The following is a 15,866-nucleotide window of genomic DNA, read 5'->3' as shown; positions in this document are numbered from 1 at the left end:
AGAAAATGTGTCATCTGTAACTTCATGCCTTTTTGAGATCTTTTCATCTTCCACTTGCTGAACTGTTCACATTAACAGAAATTTTGACCAGGGGTGCCCAAACTTTTGCACGCCACTGTGAGTCCTTGCTCTGAATTAACTGCACCACTGTGTTGACTGGTTGTAGTTGTTTAATGGTAGGTCAGCAAAACACAGTGAGTTTTAAAGCCTATTTGCTCAAATTGAAACAGTAAGAGAAGCGAGTGTGAACCCAAACAGAAAGGTCCTGGGTGTGAAAACCACAAAAAATAGTTGAATGACGCTATAAAGCTCCGAAAACTTTCTATAATATCTCCCTGTGGGATCAACACGGAGAGCTGCTGACACAATCCATTGTTAAAAACAACCTCTAAACAACAACATTCTTGCTGCTTTAATGAGCAGAACACAAACAAAATACCAACCTCTGACCTGCTGTTGAGACACTCAGCCTCTTGACTCTTGACCTTATCAAAACGTTTACATCATGGCATCTGTGTGGATTTTGTTGTGGCTGCAAAGGGAATGTGACATGCCGAGTCCAGAGTGTTAGTTCAGTGGGAAACACACGCACACACAAACATATGCAACACACTGTGGTCCTGTGTGTGTGTCCTGTGTTTGTGTAAGTTACAGCGAGAACCCATTTTTTCATAAGCTGAAAATGTGGCGCTGCGCTGCGAACAGCTCATGTCAACCTCCACTGTCAGAGGAATTACACAGTGACCTCTTGACATTTTGTCATGCGTCATGCACTCAAATTTACCTGCTTTAAATATAACATAACATCAGTTTTACATCACAAAATAGGTTGAAATTTCTATTGCATTATTCCTACACAAACTTCAGAACTGATATTACATCACATTTAGAGTAAAAAAATAAATAAAAACACACACTTGACTCAACTCTTGACTTCTTCATGGCCTAGGTCACTGCTAATCCACACAAACACCTCATTGTACAAACACCCCCATCTGTCCATCACCTCCCTGACAGTCTAATAAACCTCACATCTGAGTGACACATAACACACACTCACACCGACTGCTTATATCAAGCCAGGGAGGGTGGAGCGTAGGTCTGTATGTATTAAGAGACACACACACTCACACTTTCCAGAGGATATCATCATCATCATCAGAAGGAGAAGAGGCGGCGGCTCTGGATCATCAACACCCGGGACGAGACCGAGGACCAGACACCATCTGCAACAACAACAACACAAGCAGGAGCTTTAGAGAAGAGAGAGAGAGGGATATATCACTCTATTCTGTTTTCATTTGTGAGGTACTTATCAGTAAGTCAAGCTGGCAGCCGACGAGACAAAAATCTTGTCATCGGAGGAGGAGGGAGGGGAAGCGAATCAGGAGGCTGCAGAGAGGGAGACCCCCAGGCCACGGGGCAGGGTGTGCGTGGAGCTGGAGTGGGAGATCCCCATGTCGGTGACGCTGCCCATCCAGGTGCAGACCGACCTGGCGCACCAACCCTTCCCCTTCCTGGACACCACGCTGGCCGACCTGGGCATCCAAGAGTGAGTGTGTGGGGGGAAAGATTTTTAGGGAGGGAAACTGTTTTTTTTTTTTTGGTGGATTTGTTTTTCCAAGTGTGTGTTCTCTGATGCGTCCAGGTCTGAGGTGAAGGAGAGGGTGGTGTGGGTCGACACCAAGAAGACGCAGGTGAAGAACAAAGCAGGGAAGCTGAAGGAGAAGGAGATCACCATCCTGGAAGTACGACTTTAGATGACAGGAAACAAACTTTCTACAAAAGAATGAGGCTGTAAAACAAATGACATGAATACATTTGATATTTTTTGTTTTTCTTTCTAGGTTCGTGTGAAAGCCCAGAAGCCTGGAGATAAAAAGCTGCAGGAGATCCTGTACAGCACCGAGGCGCACACCGACCGCTCCTTCTGTCGCACCGGGGTGGACATCCTGCCGTGGAAGCAGACATGCACAGGTCTGGAAGCAGTTTCAATCAATTGGTTACAATATATTCACCTTTTATTGGCACTTTGTGTTGCAGTTACTCCTGGTTACAAAGGGTCAATTCATGTTATTTATTTCATGACATGTCAGCGTTGCCTCAGGGTTCTTATTAACAAAACAAACAAACAAACAGTATAATTAAGGAAACTTGTTTTTGCACAAGCTAAACCTAAAAAGAAAAGTCACACAGCAGCAACCTCTGTTGTCAGGCTGATGTGTGATCACAACGGTGTGTTACAACCTCAGGTAGTGAAATGACTTCATCCCAAACATTACATCAGTGTCCAAACCGAACCTCGGACCTCAGCGCTCGCACAGATGTGTGAAATCTTTTCAACTTGTCCCAGTGTTTGCCGTTTATTCATGTTTGTTTGCCACAGACGACGTCAGTAAATGAAGAAAAACAGAAATAGTCGCTATTACCATAAAGCAGACTGCATCTTTTCACTGTTGTGCTACAAATATTAAGTATTAGTCCTCATATACTGTAGATAAACATGCATTTGAAAAGGCCTGTTTGTGTCTGTGCCAGAGGAGGATGGGTTGACGCCAGTGCAGATGACGATGGCGTTGGACATGGAAAAAAAGCAGCCTGACTTGACCGAGGCCGAGGGACAGCGGGAGATCTGAGGAGCTACGGAAAAGTCACCGTTGTCTCAGCAGTGCCTTTTTAAGCTGCCCATTTGTTTGCTCTTTAAAAAACAAAAGAGGCTAACACAATAGTTTAAAAAAGGCCGTGGTGGAGGAAAGTTTTTAACTCCATTTTGATTCAGGAGGGCAAGTTTGTGTTTATTTAGAGGCTTCATGGCGTCAGGTTGTTTCCATGTGGAGGCGAGATTTAAAAGCTTAACATTAACTGGGCTGATGATATAATATGCAAGAATTGTAGGTTGACGTTGAATTTGTTGCATTTGTAAAAAATGCTTGTGCACTTGTCAAATGTGTTGTAGGATGCCATTGAATGGAGTTATACTAAAACAACAACAAAGCTCTGCTGCAGAACCTGTGCACAGCTTCAGTGTTGGCCCGTTACAGAAATCCCTTCAAGTGGTTAAGGTGGAACAAGTACAGAACGCATGGAGCTCCCATGTCGAAAGTCCACTGACTTACAGTGGAAGATGGAGCTGAACTATTACATTTATCAGGAAAATCCAATTCATTACTTCAGATTCAGCAAATGTGGCACAGCCGAGGTAATCCAGAGCAGACACCGACAGGAAAATGTTGTAAAATGGTAACAATACAGGATCATGAACCGGAACTTTAACAGTAATAAAACTTGAAAAATAGCATGCACATCAGTAAATAAATTAATGGTTAATACTCAGAAGCAGAACTGCTGAATGTAATAATATCTATGGTAGATAGCTGAAGTGCTATTTAGAGATCCTTTAGGGAACCGTTACCAATAACAGTCTCATTTTACACCTACAGTATAAAAATTTATTGTTGTCTAGTTTTCACTTCAGAGCTGAAGGATGTGTGTGTGGGCTACGAGGCGGAGATGGCTGCGCTGACTTTGGCCTGCTGCTCTCCGCTGAGTGAGATCACAGCTGACTGGAACTCTGCCGAGTGGTGCTGGGCAAATTCTTTCATCATCATGGCCACAGTGCTCTTGGTTTCTGTGGGGGAGAGACAGGAGAGAAGTTTATGGGTGAAAGACAAACAGTAAAGTTGGGCCACTGAAATGGATCAATACTGTAAAAACAGTGATTTGAGAACTGCCAGTGAGGCTCATTGTGAAGGTTTAGTGAAGGGAAGCATAAAACTAAATGAAATACTTTGTTTGTGGTTAACTGCTTCACTATATTAACAGGCCACTAAAAAAAGTGCTGATCCTGACTTCAGTAATGACACTCACCTTCGTCCACGTTGTCTTTGCCCAGAACTTGACTGGAAGCAGAAACTATGGGCTTCATCAGCTTCACAATCTGAGAAGGGAGAAAAAAGTGTTATCATCACACAACCACACGCTGTCTTGGAGATAACACAGTGATGCTCTGAATCACATGTTTGCACCTTCCTTCTCTGTCTGTATTGCTGGCTTTTGACTGAAGCCGGGCTCAGACTACAGGAGTTTCAGCTGGGTTGTAATTATGCACATAAGGAGGAACTACTGATGTTTTTTGATTTGAAAATCATGGCACTTCACATACTACACTGTTATGACAGAAAGAGCTTCAGGGAGCGATGCCACACCTCACGGGATCCAATGAGGAAGCAGGTTTAAAAAACAGCTGCCAACACCTGTAGTCAAAGCCCTGCTTCACTGTTTAAGATGCCCTGATCATGGGTTGAAATACTGTGTGAATAATGTGGCAGATTGCAGGAATATACAGAATAAAATATAACATTTAATAAAACAAATGACTGGCCTGGTTATTCTTCTCAGAAAAAGTCTCACATCAGTATTTTCCCTGAGTTTCTATGTAGCTGAACTGTTTTCTAGGAAAATCTCCAGAAATCTTGGTGATATTATAATATCTCCATAAAAATATTTCAGACTACATTATTTTTATGTCAAGCTTCACAACAGAGACAGAATCTCATCATGTATTTTCTCTACACTGGGGATGTTAATACCAGAGCAGGACTGTGTGTGTAGAGCATGGCCAGGCTGCTGTACACTGTCTTGTTCTCCTCCATGTCCTCTTTAAGGGGAAGACGAGCCACCAGAGCAGGGACAACCTGTCACAGAGCACAGTACGTGAGCTGACTGAACAACAACACACTCAGAGTTCTGCCGTTAGCTGAGCTTGTATAGAATCAAACAGGAATGCATCGATTGGCTGTCGATCAGTAAAGGATGATTTTCATTAAAGATACATAAGAACTGTTGCATAACAAAATGTGAAGGAAATGGAAGAGGTCTGTACCTGCTCCAGAGGAACAGCTTCCACGTTACTCTTGATCATGCGGCAAAGAGCAGCACACAGGTTGTCAACTACTCTCGCGTCTGACTCTTTGGACAGCATGTTGGAAAACACAGACAGCATCATGGGAAAGTCTCTGGAACACACTTTTGTAAGGAACGCCTTTGTGTGAATATTCCTCAGATTATGCACAATCATCACAGACATAAACACACACACACACTGGTAAGAAGGATACGACACAACGATGGGCCCGGCGGCCTCGGCTAAAGATCCAAGTCCAAAGACGCTATTGTTGCGAACCTCAGCATCACTGTCGCGCACTCCGGCCACCAGCACAGGAAGTAAACGATTGGACAGTCGGCCGGCCAGTCCCCTGCCGCCAGGTGAGGTCACAAGGGCCTGCAGGAGTTCACCGAGAATACCCACAGAGAAGGAGCGCTCTGCCACGGTGCAGGAGGCTTTCTAATGTGGAAACAGAGAAGAAGCATGAGTCTGACACTGGAGCATCAATTCAGAAGAAGGACCTAAAGAGAAAAATGTAGTATATTAGAATAAACTTTTCCTTTTCTGTCATTTTGAAAATGATGAAAATAAAAATATATATATATTGTTTAAATGTAAAGAGAACGTGTCATCTGTAACTTTTTGCCTTTTGGAGATCATTTCATCTTCCACTTGCTGAACTATTCACATTAACAGAAATTTTGACCAGGGGTGCCCAAACTTTTGCATACCACTGTAAAGTTTAAACATGCAGTAGCAAAGTGTTTCAACACTCTAGATACACTGCCTGCGTGTGTGTGTGTTGCTGAACTGCCTCACATTTGTCTACATTATCAGTGTCTGCTGCAGCTTTGTTACAGCTGCCTGTATCTTTCAACACCGAGTTTGCCTTGCACAGTAGTAATCAATAACCATTACAAACCTTATTAACCTCATTTACCCTCGGTTAGAGCAAGACACACACGCACGCACCCGGGAAGAGAGAGAGTGTCACTGGCACAAAGGCATAACAATGTGTCTGGGCGAACAGGATTCTGTTAAACTACTGGCCTTGTGAACGTTGAGTGCACACAGACTCACCGCTTTGTTGGTGATGAGAGTCAGCAGGTCGTTGAGGAAAGGGGCGAAGCTGTCTGCAGGGACAGAGGAGGCCAACAGAGGGATTCCCTCCCCAGCAAATTCCTGGAGCATACCATCATACTCGGCCTGAAACAGACAGCACACCGACAGAAAGCTCTTAGAGATGGGTAGAGATACTGGACAGGGACGTGGACACTGAAAACAAACAACCCTGTAAACGTGTTTATATTTCTGCTCTAACGTTGGACATCTTAACCTCAGAGTCTAGTGGGACTGACTCACTTTTTTAAGGACGACCTCAAATGGCTATTTTAGAAACTGCAGGTTTTGTCACTTTATTATTGACTTCACCTTTCAGCCCTGAGGAGGCCCCTTGATCTCTCCCCCAGCCTTGCAAATGATATACTGCATGCACTGTCCACATGTTCAAAGACCTTCCTGTAAAACCCTTGCTTTAATATCAGAAAATAAAAAATTCAGAGTGGGCAGACAAACTGGGATATCTAAATGAAATGCACTTTTAAAGGTGACCTGCATCAAATTCTGAATATTGTCATATTCTGAATAATAGTTGACTGTAGACCACTATTGCTTTCTGACATTGCTTTCTACATCATCACGCTGGCTCTAGCCATTAAATGAAGGGTCTACTGTGGATGTACACTAGGGACGGTCAGCAACAATACTGTACGGCCGTGGCATTCAAACCATGATTGACTGGTATTAAGGGGCACAAAGGGTGCCAAGAAAACAACCCCACGCCAGAGCACCGCCACCAGCAGCCTGTACTATTGACACAAGGCCGACCGGGTCCATGGATTCGTGCTGGCGACAACAAATTCCGAGTGCATCATCTGTGTATCTCAGCAGAAATCAAGCTCCATCAGAGCAGGCTACACTATTCCAGTCCTCATCTGTCCAGTTGTTGCGGCCCTGCGCCTGCTGCAGCCTCAGATCTCCGCTCTCTGCTGACAGGAGAGGAACCCTCCTGCTGCTGTTGTAGCACATCAGCCTACAGGTTTCACTTTCTGTGCATTATGAGATGCTTTTCTGCTCAACACCGCTCAAATGAGTGCTTATCTGTTATCCGTTTTCCTTTTTATATCAAAACTAGCGTGTAAGCATTTTTTTTTTGCATAGGCATCTATAGATAGATGCATCTTTATTCGCCCCTCAAGGGAAATTCATATAAAGCGCAGATAGAGCGCAGGTAAACCCTCTAAAATGGTGATTCCTTTTTTACTGTCAGGCAAGTTTTGCCTGAGGACACTTACGACAGCAGTTTGAGAAATACTCAAACCAGTCAGGTAACATCAACCATGTCACAGTAAAAAATCACTGAAATCCCTGTCGTTCCCATTCTGATGGTTGATGTGAACTGTGTACACATGGCTTTCTGTATTGCACTTAGCTACACGAACAGATCTATTAACTGAGTGTTCATGGCTCTTGTAGAGTGAGGAGATCTAACCTGTTGTTCTTCATCATCAGCTTCCTCATCACCACAGTCCTGGCAAATAGTCTGGACGGACAGGGAGAAAAGGGCCAGAATTACTAACATGACATCAACGTTTGGATAATGCTGCCATCCCCCAGCCTCGACTTGTCTTCCCTCTTCTCACCTTCTTCTTGAGCACGTCACGAATCACCTCGCTGATCTCCTTGAGGCGAGTAGGATTTTTGAAAACCTCCTCCTTACAGGACTTCATGACACCGTTCATGGATTCCAGGATGCCCATCACAACCTGGCGCTCATGCTCCGCACGAATCGTTTCCAAAAAGCAAGGAATGACAATGTCCAGCAACTTTAGTAGAGCTGGGCAATGGGGAAAAAGAAAAATGTTTATCTTTTCTAAAAGCAATTATATTAAACCATTTAATATGTTAAAAACTTTTTCAACCAAGGTGCCATGATCTGCTCTGCTCAATTATGAATATGACTGCTTTGTTTCATAATGTGAATACGATGCCATCTGCAGCACACGGGCAATACACCAAAATGTCAACAATTTACTTTGTCAAAATGTGTTCCTGCTCTGCATACTGTGTACAGGTTGGCAGGCCTGAACAATCTTTACTCGTTTCATCTCCCTTGATGTTGTTCATTAATAATCTCATTAGAGCAGCAAGCAGCAGCACTGCGCGGTTCAGTATTTCCTAAAATAGCAACAGCAGCAGAGTTCCTGAGAGGAGAGTTTTTACCGTGGTGGTTGGCCTCGGTGGGATTCTCCTTCCACACTTTGTGCTGAGCTCGGCAGAACTGCCCCATGGCTCCGAATGCTGCCCTGCGAACGTCCTCATGGGGAAACTGGTGAGGCAGGGAAGTGTAGAAGCATATGGAACAAAGTTACAGTGCTGAATTGAACAAAAATCCACCACATACACACTCACACACAAGAGCTTAATGACAGGTCAATGGTGTCACAAGTCGAGACCATCCATCAACTGGACGTCAGTTTTTGACCTCTGGAGTGTCCCTGACCAACACATTCAACACATTCAACACTAGGGAAATGAATATCAATTAACCCTGATTTCCTGGGAGGACAGACAAGGTTCTCCCACAAGAAAATGGTAGGCAATAAAGGGAGGCCATTAATGAACAATGTATACATAAAAGTGCCCCACACAGCCTGTTAGAGGAATGATTGGGCCAATCAGCCAGGTAGAGTCACTTACATCTCTCATCTCATAAACCTGCTGGAAGCTGGACTCCAGGAAGGCAAGAAAGGCAACACTGTCGAGGGAAACCATAGAAACACAAGTTACGCTTCTGTTAAATCTTTAAAAAGTCACAGTTAAAATAAATTAAATATATTAATTATCACTAATTTAAAGCACAACTGCACATCAGAGGATCAACCAACCCTGTGTTGAAGGCGATCTCTCCCAGGGCGTCACAGGCATCCTCCTTCTCATCAATGTAGGCGTTCTCCACACTGAACCTGAGAGATGATGAACAGTGTCAGATGCATCCAGACAATCCTTTCCCCAGCAGGGAGAGTGAATAAATATATGCATGAATTTTGCGTTACACCACACTCGCCTTCTGTGTTATGCAATGTTTTACTGTTTAGCCATTATTAACACTGAAAGCCATCTGGAGACAATATTCTGCTCTGTTTCTAAGGTAACCAAGGTCTTATACAGCACATAAGGATGAAGACTTAGGGATTGCTGCCAAAATCCAGTTCGAGTCAAGAATGAGTATAACAGAGGAAAGGACAAGGCACATGTAATATTATTTAGGTGTAATACCTAGAAATACAAACAACTTTTAAGACAAAATACAAACGCCATTCAACAATGGTGTGTGCTGAACTGAGCTGAAAAACGGTAGATAAGTATAACTGTCCAAAAACAGTCTGGACTGAATATGCGTGCAGCTCCTACCCTGCAATATCATGGACTTCTGTCTCAGGCTCATCATCCAGAAAATCATCCGAATCTTTTCCTTCCCCTTTGTCGTCATCATCGTCATCATCTAGCAGGACAAATGTCTTGTCCTCCTCGATGTGTGCCTGCAAAGACCAGAAGGGGAGAAAAACATCAACCACTGTATTGTATTTATATCATGGCTGGTCTCTTTGAGGATGCTGAATTTATATATTTCATACCGTGATGCCTTCATTAGACTTGAGGGCAAGCAGCATGACTGTGGTGATAGCAGTCAGGTGAGGGGTCAGGCAGTCAGGGCTCACTGTGGATACAGCAGAATATAGACTGTACCTAAGAGAGAGAGGAAAAGACAGGTGAGGGAAAAGATATCTTGAATGGATTTATTTTATTCTATCTCTAGCAACAGAAAAGCAGAAAGTCGACTCTAACAGGCTCCATACAGGAAGGAATAGATTTAGGATATAAACACAAAACCCCTTCAGTTCATAACTGTATGCATCTTCAAATCTAAATGACATACGTGCAGCGTCTCAGGTCAGGGTCATCTATGGTGTCGGTCAGGTTGAGGCCCAGCTGTACACACTCTGCTGCAAGAGGACTGAAGACGTCTTTGCCGATTGTACGGGCCAGCACAGAGAGGGTATCTGACAAAACAAAACATGATAAACCTCCATCCATTCATGCTGCTGACACAGAGTCAGATGCAGTATTTCATTGCTTTAAGTATAAGATCAACTCGGGAATTTGTATGAATAGTATGAATATGTTTGTGTTGTAAATATACCAGTATCACAGCTGTTTCCTCCCCAGGTTTACCTACCCAAGGACTGAGTTTGCAGAGACCTCATCTCCTCTGTGGTCGTGGTCAGGAAGCCCTTCAGGCTCTCGATAACTGGAGGGAAGTAGGGAACCAGCAGCTCCTTGGCAGCGTTGGCTGATGAGACAGAGATTCACAATGGTCATGAGTTACTTCACTTTCACAATACTTTCTTTGCAAACTTTATTCATAGTGGGTCGAGTGTTTGCAGGCTGACATCACATAAATTGTCAGCTGCTTTCACTGTCAGTTGTTTTGCACCAAAAATAGCTTTGTATGCCATCAGTAGCTTAACGGTGACAAAACTGAACATTGCTTCAGAAAGATGCAAGTTCAACCTTTAGTTTACACATTACACCAGAAAAACGTGTACTATCTCATGCAAGTCTTTGGACAAATCTTTGAACTCTTACCTATGGCACCTATGGCAGACACAGTGAGCTCTTTGATCTTGAGGTTTTCAGTGTTGTTGAGGGCAGACAACATGGTCTCCATCAGGGTGGGCAGGTAGGGCTCAATATCTGAGCCTGTTAAGGGAGAAAAAAAGAGGAAATAAAACATCCAGGTCAGTAGTATTTAGATTAGTATGTTTTTCCTGTGGTTCCCTTGACAGTCATTATCATCTGAATCAATGTCAGGGAAGCCTGTGGAAGTGTTTTTGTCTTCACTTGAGGAGGTCATGCTGTGCAGGTTCTTGTGTGTGAGTCTCTCTTTTTGCTTACCTAGGTTTTCCATGAAGTTCTCCAGGGCGTAAAAGGCCTTGGTGACATGGCCGACCTTGGCCTGGTTCAAAGACGAGAGGTATCCCAACAGCAAAGGCATCAGCTCTGAACAATATTTACTCACTTCGGGCTGTGACACAGAGGAAACAGAGAGAATTAGAAAAGGCACTGAGAAGAGCACCTCGGCCAAACAACCTGACAGAGTTTGTAGATTTATTCATTTATTTTTATTGCCCGTTGTGTGAAAAGGTGACATCAGCAGTAAACAGTTTGCATGACCTATTTCACTGCTGTGTCACACATGCTGTTGTTATCGTGTAATTGTATCAGTTGCATGTTGAATGATGACATAAGCATTACTAAATGATGCCATAAGCATTCTTACATACTATTCATAATAAGTACAACTATGTGTAATGTGGATTCAGCATTTTCTTCCACCAGATCATTACGTGGTGCTGAACCAAATTGAACCTCTACCACATTTTATTGAAATTATTTCAGTTCTTTTTGTGTAACAATGACCAGAAAGACAAAAAAAAAAACATAACTTCCTTGGTTTAGGTGACAATAGAGAATAAAATGTCTAGTAATATTGAGTGCAAGAGCAGAAAACAGCATGAGGACTGTTGTATATGTTGTGATGTGTATCATGACCCACCTGTAAATGTTCTGAGAACTGTCCCAGGGCAAAGAGTCCTGCGCTGCGGACCACCTGATTGCTGTCAGAAAGACTGCGGCACACTGTCTGCAGCACAGACGACAGCATCCTAACAGAGATACACAGTTTTAGACAAGTATTTGTGATTGTCACTAGTCTGGTATGAATCCATTAATCATAGAGACTCTAGGTCTTTGGAGAAAAATAAATGAATCACAGAGAAAGTCTGAATGTCAACTGAACTCACTTGGTGCGAATGTGATCAGCACATCCCTCGGCCAGCACAGCAAGACACATGAGACCCCCCTTCCTCTGATAGGGGTTTTCACTGGCAAGGCAAGTCTGGACGAGGGGCATCTGAAAAAAGAGACAAAAACATACATTTGTTAAGAGGCAGTATGTAAATAAATAAACCTGCATTAACCAATAGTCTACTGTTAACTTTTAATGAAAGGATTCCTTGTGATGGAAATAGATACACCAGGCCCATATCAAGAAAGTGAAAAAGGAAGTATTACAGATCATGTTATTGTTTCGATCCAGATGGCTTACCAGCTGTTGGATCAGTTTCTCTGGAGGCATGTGGAGAGCCATGGTGTCAATAATCTGGAAATACACAAACAATTGGGCAGGTTAAAACCATAGCTTGAAGCAGCACGCTGAATCAGCGGCAGTTTCTGAAAAGTTAACTGTGTCACAAAACTGTAGACCACAAAGAATGGCACAGAATATTAACACAACCAAATAACTTCTCCCTACCTGTGCAGAACAGTGTTTGGGGTTGTCATTGTCTGTGCCGTCTCCAGTGTCGTCCTCGTTGTCCTCTGGGTCCTGCTCGCCAGGTGGGGGAGCTGCAACAAGTATAGGGAAAATGGCCTGCAGGATGGGGTTCAGCAGCTTCTGTTTCAGCACCGTCTGTTAGAGAGAGAAAGGTAAGTATCTTGACATTTACGACCCATTACAAACAATAGGAAAATATCAGAATATATAGATATATATACACATTTATTCATAGTAGCCGGGGGATGTTTTACCTTGCTCTTCAACTTGATGAGGAATGCAATACAAGAGAGAGCTTTCACCCGCAGAGAGTCGCTCAGTGTAGTGTCACTGCCCACCTGATACACATTTTTAAAGTTAGTAGGTAACAAACGACAATAATTTTCCAGTTCAAATGTTTGCACTTTAAAACTGGGGAGAACAGAAACTACAAAGACATTCGTCCTACCTCCAAACAGAAGCGAACAATGTCAGCAACATGAGGGACGATGATGGAGACTTCACTCTCCATGAGCTCATTGAGCACTTCCATGGCCTCACTGGCTTGGCTCTATTCAAGACAGTGACAAACCCAGTCAATTCAACAGGTGTGGTTTGTATGGATTTATTACTTTTAAATCCACTTGGCCGGCAGCAGGAACAGCAGCCATTTTCACAGTCACAATTTACCTGATCTGCCTTGATGAGGTGTTTCAGGGCGACTATCAGACTTGGGACGATAGAGTTCATCTGGTTCTGAAAGGCAGCAAAATGTCACTTTAGACATTAAAAAGTATCTTCTATGGAATCAAAAATACCACACTGTAATCGAAAAAGATAATGCATTGACAAATAGAGATGTAATCTATGGTATATTAAGTGGAGAATAGTAACACTACCTTCTCTTCTGTGCCGATGAAGGCAGTTATGGCTGTGAGGGTCAGAATGCAATAATACAGGGCTGTTGGGTTGCTGTGGTCCTGCAGTACAGCGCTCAGCAGCTGCAGCAGCTGGCAGTAGTGAGGTTTGAAGGGCTCAGGGTTGGAATCCATCACTTTATTCAGCAGCAGGAGGCCAACCTATTAGTACAAATGACCATGAACATGTATTACAATATAATACCAATGTTGTCAATGTCAATTCTAACACCTTATCTTAATTCCTTGTTATTTTATAAACCTTGTACCTGTCTGTCATTAGGATTGCTACTCTTGGTGGATTGACTGAGGAGATGCAGGAGGGCGGGCCAGCGGTCCGGTGTCTCATGTTTGACCATCACTGCACACAGCTGGGACAGGGAGTGCTGCACTGTGTGCCTGAAGAAAGAAAAAAGAAACATAGACAGGAGTCCAGGCTTAATCATTTATGACAAGTATGAATAGCCACATTAATTTGGGGGGGAAATATTTGGCTATTACAGTATTTATAAGGGTCTGCATGCTCTTTTGTCTTGTTTCAACTGCTAAGTCAGTGTAATATGAAATAAAAATCACAGCAATGTAAGAAAAAGTTATTATATAGTGTGAAATGCTTACTCTGTTTCCTGCATGAAGGTCTGCAACACCACCTCCTTGAGGCTGTACAAGAAAAGAACGAATTAACTCATTTTCAACTTAATTTCAACCACAATATTTGGTTGTAATGTGACACTGTGAAATGCTTCAATGTTAAAGTTATAAACAAACCTCTCTCTGTCGTTAGGGCTTATCTTCTTCCAATGTTTCTTTACTCTCATTCTCAGCATCACTGCAGCCGACTGGCGGATCTAGGGAGGTAACATGAGGAGAGGATTTCAGATGGTTGACATTCATAAAAGCGCACAGCTGACTCTCTCATACACACAAGAAAGGAAACATGGATCCCATAGGATGAACAAAGTATTTCACTTCTCACTCACTCACACACCCCATACCTGTGGGTTTTGGGAGCCACTCATGACAGCACACAGGGCTGGAATAATGGCTGGGTCTTTAAAAGCCTGTTTCAGCTGGGCTGTGGCCTAAAAGAAAAAAAAAAAAAAGGGACAAGGAGGATCTTACTGAGTCTGACAGGCTTCCACATAGTAGGAAATGGGAAATAACAGGACACAAATACATTTCAACATAAGCCAAACTATTCTCAATAAAGGTGTTTGATGAAAGTTAACCAAACTTGACAAAAGTAAAAGTTAACTTCACTGCCCATAGACTTATTGTGTATATATACGTAACTTATACACATACGTACGTCTAAAGTAACTATGGTTTAACTGTAGCTTAGCAACGTTAGCCAGCTCAATTCGACAACCGTTGCTAGGCTTTAACCGTCGAATTTCAAATTTGTTGTCTTTTAATTTAAAAACAAACTAATAAAAAACTAATTAAAAAAAAACTTGGATAAAAGTGTTTTGTGGCATCACCTGCTGAATAACCGCGTTGTCAGGCTGTGTCATCTGCAACAGGATTTGCTCCAGTTCGGCTGTCATCTTGATAGTTCAGCGGCAACGTTACCGGCTTCGTCTGATGATCCGTGTGACCGTTACCAAGTTACCGTTAAATATTTCCACCCAATAAACCGACACGACAGCAGTTAGTTTGTCCTTTAGCTGCTGCTGCTGTGTTGGCGACGGTGGTGGTGGTGTCCCAGGAATCAATAATAATAATAATGACTCGGTGCCTCCGGTTCAAACTAAGCGCTAGTAACTTAGCTACCGATTTGACGTGGAAATTATCCTCGAAACAGTCGGATATTGAAGCGGAGGAAGTGAAATGTGTCAGATCGGCTCTCGCGCTGGTCCAACTGCCCCGCACGTGGGACGGAACCGGGCAGTTCTACCACTTCTTCTGCTGCTATTTGCTGCTGCCTGCTGCTGCCTCTTCTTCTCCTGCGATAAAGCGGTTGCTAACAAGTAGGTGTGTTACCGCCACCTGCTGGGAGAAAAACACATCAAAGGTTTAACTGACTACTAAATTAATTTATAAATGAATACAGATAAACTATTAATAACAAAAAATAGTATTCTTTCCAGCTGCTATTTCTCGGGATGATCTTACAAAACAAATATGATGAACTCTGTTGCAGTTTAATTCTTTGTCTAGCAAAATTTTTCACCCACAAGAATAGAGTTATGAAGTCATCCCCCAAATTTATTGTCTTCATGTATGAATCATAGACTGTAAAAAGAAGGTATGAATCAAAATTGTATATGAAATCCCTAAAACTTTTAACAGAAATAAAAGGCACAAAAACTATATGATAACTTTTTCTCACTGAAATGAATAACTAAAATTGTTTTGAATCCCCCTTATGAAATCAATGTTTGTTTTATTTTATATTTATTTTATTTTTGACTATTTATTTTGAGATGTTTATTTTAATTTTATTTCAACTGCTCTGAATGTATTCTATTGAAACACTAATGTGTATGTTCCTGTTGTGAGTTAGCTTGCACTAATGTTGAATTATGTTCACCTGGCATTCCTTTGACACTTATGTACTATGCACTATGAAAAATGCCAGTATTGTTTATTTTTGCACTTTTTCAATAAAGAATTTTGAAAAGAA

The 15,866-nt window shown here is 42.5% G+C and overlaps 2 protein-coding genes across 3 annotated transcripts; one reads left to right on the top strand and one right to left on the bottom strand.

Moving 5' to 3' along the window:
* Positions 1–1,166: 1,166 nt before the first annotated feature.
* On the top strand, positions 1,167–2,713 carry LOC146966432 (uncharacterized). 2 transcript variants are annotated; one of them, XM_085762602.1, is made up of 4 exons: positions 1,327–1,552; positions 1,649–1,748; positions 1,848–1,972; positions 2,540–2,713. In XM_085762602.1, the coding sequence occupies exons 1-4, from the start codon at positions 1,458–1,460 to the stop codon at positions 2,634–2,636; spliced, it is 417 nt and encodes a 138-aa protein (XP_085618728.1). In that variant the 5' UTR covers positions 1,327–1,457; the 3' UTR covers positions 2,637–2,713. The 2 variants fall into 2 exon arrangements, with proteins under 2 accessions (XP_085618727.1, XP_085618728.1); XM_085762601.1 differs by lacking the exon at positions 2,540–2,713 and having other exon boundaries at positions 1,167–1,552; positions 1,848–2,144.
* On the bottom strand, positions 2,004–15,187 carry ipo4 (importin 4). Its single transcript, XM_085762600.1, has 30 exons — positions 14,722–15,187; positions 14,236–14,322; positions 14,009–14,088; positions 13,859–13,900; positions 13,510–13,639; positions 13,223–13,402; positions 13,014–13,079; positions 12,793–12,894; positions 12,599–12,682; positions 12,324–12,479; positions 12,117–12,170; positions 11,812–11,921; positions 11,565–11,673; positions 10,904–11,033; positions 10,595–10,708; positions 10,185–10,298; positions 9,885–10,008; positions 9,583–9,694; positions 9,359–9,486; positions 8,833–8,910; positions 8,645–8,702; positions 8,168–8,273; positions 7,588–7,781; positions 7,437–7,487; positions 5,966–6,091; positions 5,118–5,344; positions 4,883–5,015; positions 4,590–4,694; positions 3,868–3,937; positions 2,004–3,628 (listed from the first exon to the last, which is right to left on the bottom strand). Exons 1-30 carry the CDS (start codon positions 14,785–14,787, stop codon positions 3,498–3,500), a joined length of 3,267 nt encoding a protein of 1,088 aa, XP_085618726.1. The 5' UTR covers positions 14,788–15,187; the 3' UTR covers positions 2,004–3,497.
* Positions 15,188–15,866: the final 679 nt, after the last annotated feature.

Source organism: Trachurus japonicus, chromosome 20, assembly GCF_045865225.1.
Source record: "Trachurus japonicus isolate A0001 chromosome 20, Traja_1.0".
NCBI lineage: Eukaryota > Metazoa > Chordata > Actinopteri > Carangiformes > Carangidae > Trachurus > Trachurus japonicus.
Note: the sequence above shows the minus strand (reverse complement) of the source record. Positions and strands in the feature narration are given on the sequence as shown.

What these genes read in the sequence shown, in the direction of transcription:
- ipo4 (XM_085762600.1), bottom strand. Translation starts at nt 14,787, where the DNA reads ATGACAGCCGAACTGGAGCAAATCCTGTTGCAGATGACACAGCCTGAC. An exon ending in GCAATCCTAATGACAGACAG is followed by an intron (nt 13,403 to 13,509) that starts GTACAAGGTTTA and finishes TTGTACTAATAG; the next exon opens with GTTGGCCTCCTGCTGCTGAA. An exon ending in ACACACACAGTCCTGCTCTG is followed by an intron (nt 3,938 to 4,589) that starts GTATTAACATCC and finishes CTCCCTTCTCAG; the next exon opens with ATTGTGAAGCTGATGAAGCC.
- LOC146966432 (XM_085762601.1), top strand. Translation starts at nt 1,458, where the DNA reads ATGTCGGTGACGCTGCCCATCCAGGTGCAGACCGACCTGGCGCACCAA. An exon ending in GCCGACCTGGGCATCCAAGA is followed by an intron (nt 1,553 to 1,648) that starts GTGAGTGTGTGG and finishes TGATGCGTCCAG; the next exon opens with GTCTGAGGTGAAGGAGAGGG. An exon ending in AGGAGATCACCATCCTGGAA is followed by an intron (nt 1,749 to 1,847) that starts GTACGACTTTAG and finishes TTTTCTTTCTAG; the next exon opens with GTTCGTGTGAAAGCCCAGAA.